At 45.6% G+C, this 6,000-nt stretch overlaps 1 protein-coding gene across 2 annotated transcripts in view; it reads left to right on the top strand.

Annotated features, from left to right (window-relative positions):
* Nucleotides 1-1,525: 1,525 nt before the first annotated feature.
* The window catches only part of INTS10 (integrator complex subunit 10), a 36,312-nt gene continuing 31,837 nt past the window's right edge, over nucleotides 1,526-6,000 (top strand). For both annotated transcript variants that reach the window (XM_066574129.1, XM_066574128.1), the window contains exons 1-2: nucleotides 1,526-1,689; nucleotides 4,969-5,036. In XM_066574129.1, the coding sequence (XP_066430226.1) occupies nucleotides 1,543-1,689; nucleotides 4,969-5,036 (215 nt within the window). In that variant the 5' untranslated portion in view covers nucleotides 1,526-1,542. The remainder of the gene's footprint in view (nucleotides 1,690-4,968; nucleotides 5,037-6,000) is intronic.

Below are 6,000 nucleotides of genomic sequence, written 5' to 3'. Positions count from 1 at the left end.
TCCATGTTACGTTAATATGCTGTGGGGCTCCAAATCAGAGGTGGTTATGGCGGCCACCGTGAGAAAGCAATAGACACAGGCATCACGGTCGTGTCTTAGAGCAATCTGAGTTTATTGTATACATTGTCATTTCTCATACAGAAAATAGTAGGCGTATCAGTAGGCTAGTGTTACAGAGGTCGACCTGTTTTACTGGTAAATAATTGTGTCTTCTCTATAAACAATGCTTTATTTGTTTGTATGTAGACATCGTGTCTGGTACCCTGATTATCATCACAATCTACATTTTAATCACATGCCCTACCTAGACAGCAGTCAAGAACAAAGCATTCCATACAACCTTTTGATCAGTGTAACGAGATAAACAAGCTCTTGGAGACATGATGGACATTTAAGATTACACCTCTACTTAATGTAATTAAGTACTAACCTAAATGTACAAGCATTTAGCAGAGCTTTTCATAGGACACAGAATAGAGTGTACAATTTAGGCCTACAGCCTCCGGAAACGTATATCACAGATGGATGAAATGTATACATATATAAGTTTTCATGTTCATAACCCTCACACTATGCTCGCGGCTATGGAGCCAAGTTGCGTATGAACGTTCTTTTTCTTCCTTCTCAGACTTTTCAAACTCCGCGCCATAGCGCAGAAGTTTGAAAAAAAATTGCGTGAAGATAGATCCTGCCTCATCTCTCCCATCCGTTCACTACATGCAACAAAAATGGGGCAAGTCCTATTTTTTCTCGTCCGAACATTGCAGATGCCCTATCAAGTGCTGGCTGTGGCGTGATAGAATGCCTGTCAGATCGTGGTATAATGTAATACTGTCCTCTGTGGCGGTTACATTTTTTCTTTTGGTAATTGGTAAAAAAATAAAAAAAGTTTTATTAGTTATGAAAGAATAAAAGGTAATGAAATTTTTTCTAAAAAGCCCTTTTCACATAAAAAAATCTAAATAGCATTTGGTATCGCTGCGGCTATAATAGTTCATCCATCAAAGTAACGCATTATTTATTGTGCACGGTGAGCATTGTCAGAATAGAAAAATACACGGCAGAATTGCGCTTTTGACTTTTACGGGGAACTTTGGTGCGCAAATCTGCAGAATAATAGAACTGGCTGTTTGTTTTTTTTTGCATGATTGAAATACGCAGTAAATTACGGAACTATGAAGGAGCCCATTGGAATCAGCGGGTTCTACTCTCTGCAGATTGTGTTTGTGAATATTGTATATATTGCATGTATAGCACATATAGGGGGCTGTCAGGGGGCAAAGAATACACGGGGCCCACTGAGGGACCTCCAACAGACGACAGCTCAAGAACCTCTGCAGTGACTGGAAGAACGCAGCACACTGCCATATTAATGAGGAGGAGGACTCTCGGGCACCCCCTAGCTTATGGGCGGGGTTGCTGCCCCTGCTGGCACGGAGTGGGCGGGGCTTCTGGCGCAGAACCCGTTGCCGCGGTGACAACCAACACGGTCGCGGCCTGTGCACAGCAAGCATGCGCAGAGCGGCGCCTGCTGATGACGTCATGAGCTTACGCCGCAGCATGGCGGGGCTCGGGGATTGTGAGTTCTTGGTGCGGAGGGCTCGGGAGCTGGTGAAGGAGGACACGTGTGCGGCCCGGGCATGGCTCATCACCGCCCGCACCCTCTACCCGCAGGACTTCAATATCCAGGTGTGCCGGTGTAGTACTGCAAGTCCCAGCACGCCTAGCCGGTGTCTGCAGCAGGTTACATGGTGACTGTCGTGAGCGGGGGTGTCGGATATTGCAGCTCAGTTCCCATTCACTTCAATGGAGCTGAGCTGTAATACCACACACAACCTATGGACAAGGTGGGCGCTGTGTGTGGAAGAAACCAGCCATGTTCCTTTAACCCTGCAGGGTGTACATTTTCGTCCTGGGTGTGCGGAGTTTACATGTGAGCCGATCCTACTGTACACGAGGTCGGTGGTGGCAGTCTGTGATCGCGGCTGTTAACCTTCTGAATGCCTATGTCAACTCTGACAGCAGCGTTTAAATGACCTAAACAGAATTTGGGGTACCCAAACAGCGATGTGATTGCAGAGTGCCGCCTGGTTACCATGGCAGCCTAGGGCCTTATAAAGACCCCACCATGGAAGCCGGAGGAAGTGGAACACACCGATCTGTTAAAGGGGTTGTCCCGCGGCAGCAAGTGGGTCTATACACTTCTGTATGGCCATATTAATGCACTTTGTAATGTACATTGTGCATTAATTATGAGCCATACAGAAGTTATAAGAAGTTTTTCACTTACCTGCTCCGTTGCTGGCGTCCTCGTTTCCATGGTGCCGACTAATTTTCGGCCTCCGATGGCCAAATTAGACGCGCTTGCGCAGTCCGGGTCTTCTGCTTTTCTCAATGGGGCCGCTCGTGCAGGATGCCGGCTCCTTGTAGCTCCGCCCCGTCACGTGCCGATTCCAGCCAATCAGGAGGCTGGAATCGGCAATGGACCGCACAGAAGCCCTGCGGTCCACCGAGGGAGAAGATCCGGGCGGCCATCTTCAGCCGGTAAGTAAGAAGTCACGGGAGCGCGGGGATTCAGGTAAGCGCTGTGCGGATTTTTCTTTAGGTCCCTGCATCGGGGTTGTCTCGCGCCGAACAGGGGGGGGGGGGGGGGTGGAAAAAAAAAACCCCAGTTTCGGCGCAGGACAACCCCTTTAATGTAACGCAATATTTACTCCACACGATGAACGTCGTCAGAAGGAAAAGAAACATCGACAGAATTACACATTGTTTATATCTCTGTATCCAAGAAAAAAAATAAACATTTAAAAAGCCCCGCGAACTCCTAACGGGTACCAATAGAAACGACAGGATGTCCCGCGAGAAACGAGGCATCGCAGCGACGCCGACGGGAGAACAACGTAATGGATAATTATATTTTCTTCCAAAAACATTTTATCATTTAAAAACGACAGCAACAACAAACCTCCATAAACGTTGCATCGCTGTGATTGGGCCGTCCCGGAAAATAAACGTAGGACGTTTCTGCCGCAGTGATTACACTGTGAAAACAAGACCTCCATCCTGCCTGAAATCAAAGGTGGAGATATTACGTTTTTTTTTTCTATTGCACTTTTAGGGGTGAATGCACACAGGCAGAAATTCCGTGGCGATGTTTCCCGCACAATTTCCGCCCGTGCCCGCTGCCATAGGATTGCATTAGTTTATGCAATCCTATGCAGACTGCCGTGATTTGACCGCGAGAAAACTCGCAGGGTAAACAAATCGCTGCATGCCCCATTTCAGTGCGAGCCTCACAGAGACCCACACAGAAACGTCACCGCTGGCACGATGACTCTGCGCATGTGAGGCTGTGCACCAGCTGGCGCAGAGTAAAGAGAAGGCGTCAGAGGAGGTGATCCGCGGGTCACTGCAAGGGCGTGGGTCGCATTTGCATTCTCCCTAATTTTTTTAAAAAGTTTTTCAGTACCTTATATGGTACAGTAAATAGTATCATTAAAAAATACAACTTGGCCCACAAAAGAAACAAGCCATTTCTGGCCACGCAGATGCTGCCATGCAGGGCTCTGTGGGGTTTTACTCCGTACCCATTCTTAGCAGTTCTGCAGCTCATCCCATTAACTTAACCCCTTCATGACGTGGCCCCCCCCCCCCTTTTTTTTTTCATGTTCGTTTTTTCCTCCCCCTTTAAAAAAATCGTAACTCCTTTATTTATCCATCGACCCAGCTGCATGAGGGCTTGTTTTTTGCGGGATGAGTTATATTTTTCAATGCTGCTATTTAAAGTACCATATATTGTACTGAAAAACTTTTTTAAAAAGTGGAGTAAAATGGGGGAAAAAACTACATTCCGCCATCTTTCAATGCGTCTTGTTTCTACGGCACACAAACTGCAACAAAAGCGACATGATAACTTTTTTTCTACGGGTCAGTACGATTACTACAATACCAAACTTGTATAGTTTTTTTTCAAAGACATTTAATTTTTTTTCAATTATTTTCTGCGGTCATCTTGTGCGCACAATAACGTTTTAATTTTTCCGTCGACGTAATTCAGCGAGGGCTCATTTTTTTTCGGGATGTCCTGACGTTTCCGTTAGTACTAATTTGGTATACATACGACTTTTTGATCGCTTTTTATTGCGTTTTTTTTCTGGGAGACAGGGTGACTAAAAAAGTGTATTTCTGGCGTTCTTTATTTTTTTTTTTTTAGACAAAGTTCACAGTGTGGGGTAAATAATGTGCTACTTTTGACAGAGCGGACTTTTACGGACGCGGCGATACCAAATATGTACTTTTATTTTATTATTTAGATTTTTTAATTATAGATATGGCAAAAGGGGGGTGATTAAACTTTTATTACTTTTTTTTTTTTTTTTACAACTAAAAAAACTTTGATCCTTTTTTTTAACTTTACATTCAAGTCCCCCTGTACGTCCTGGAGCGGGAAGGGGTTAAAAGGGTTATTCCAAAATGTAAGGTTCTCCCCCACCCACATGCGATCGGTAACGTCACGACCAGTGGGGGATTCCATGTTGGGCGGCCGTATACTGAAACTTTTCCCTGATATGGAGAAGCTTGAAGCCGGTGTGTGTTGGCCCCCTGGTCCTCCATATACATAAGGTCACGTTCCTGCAGGGTCCTGTACAGCAAATCCACGTGGGGTTTTTCTGATGTGGATCTAACGGTTGCGTCCATTGTTGTGTGGATACATTTATTTAGCCCCAGGCAGTGCAGCAGATCTGCGTCCGGCCGCTCCATGTGGATTTTGCACCAAGGTCTGACTTGGGTGATAGAATAAGACGTTATTACTGTCCTGCTTCTCTTACGTGTTGGAAGCTGCGTCCTCTGGTTCAGCGCTGACCTTCCTGTAAGATGTTCGGCGCCACCTCTGGTGTCAGTAAATCCTTATTTTGGCTTGATTTCTCACGTATGACAAACTCGCTTCTCCGTTTTTCTCTTTTTCAGTATGAGATGTACAATATTGAAAGAAACGCAGAGCGAACGGCTTCAGCCGGAAGACTCCTGTATGATATGTAAGTTCATGTAGGTGTTCGTTATCCCTTACAGCACAATCATTAGTGTTCATGTACAGTGAGAGTTAAGGTCCTTTTACACGGGACGAATGGTAACCTAGTAACATAGTATGTTAGGCTGAATGAAGACAATGTCCTTCTAGTTCAGCCTGTTTCATCCCCCTTGTTGATCAAGAGAAAGGCAAAAACCCCAAGAGGCAGAAGCCAATTAGCCCCATTGGGGGAAAAATTCCTTCCCGACTCTATAATGGCAGTCAAAATAATCCCTGGATCAACCTCTGATAGTTCCTACCTGACTGTAAGACCCGGAACAACAACCCCTCTGGTCACCTAATGTCTATATCCTGTAATACCATAGCGCTCTAGAAAGACGTCTAGTCCCTTCATAAACGCCTCTCTGGATTTTGCCATCACCACATCCTCAGGCAGAGAGTTCCACAGTCTCGCTGCTCTTACAGTAAAGAACCCCCTTCTGTGTTGGTTATGAAACCTGCTTTCCTCTAATCGTAGCGGATGTCCTCTTGTTACCGTCGCAGTCCTGGGTATAAACAGATCATGGGAGAGATCCTTGTATTGTCCCCTCATGTATTTATACATAGTTATTTGATCGCCCCTTAGCCGTCTTTTTTCCAGGGTGAATAATCCCAATTTGGATAGCCTCTCTGGGTATCTCAGTCCCTTCATTCCATGTATTAGTTTAGTTGCCCTTCTTTGAGCCCCCTCCAGTACTGTAACATCTTTCCTGAGCATCGGTGACCAGAACTGTACGCAGTATTCCATGTGGGGCCTGACAAGTGCCTTATATAGTGGAAGAATAATGATCTCGTCCTTCACCCCCATACCTCTTTTAATGCACCCCAAGACTTTATTAGCTTTTGCAGCAGCTGACTGGCATTGGTTGCTGCAGTTTAGTCTATAATCCACTAGTACCCCCAGGTCTTTTTCTATCTCACTTTTCCCTAGC

The sequence above is a fragment of the Eleutherodactylus coqui genome, chromosome 7, assembly GCF_035609145.1.
Source record: "Eleutherodactylus coqui strain aEleCoq1 chromosome 7, aEleCoq1.hap1, whole genome shotgun sequence".
NCBI lineage: Eukaryota > Metazoa > Chordata > Amphibia > Anura > Eleutherodactylidae > Eleutherodactylus > Eleutherodactylus coqui.
Note: the sequence above shows the minus strand (reverse complement) of the source record. Positions and strands in the feature narration are given on the sequence as shown.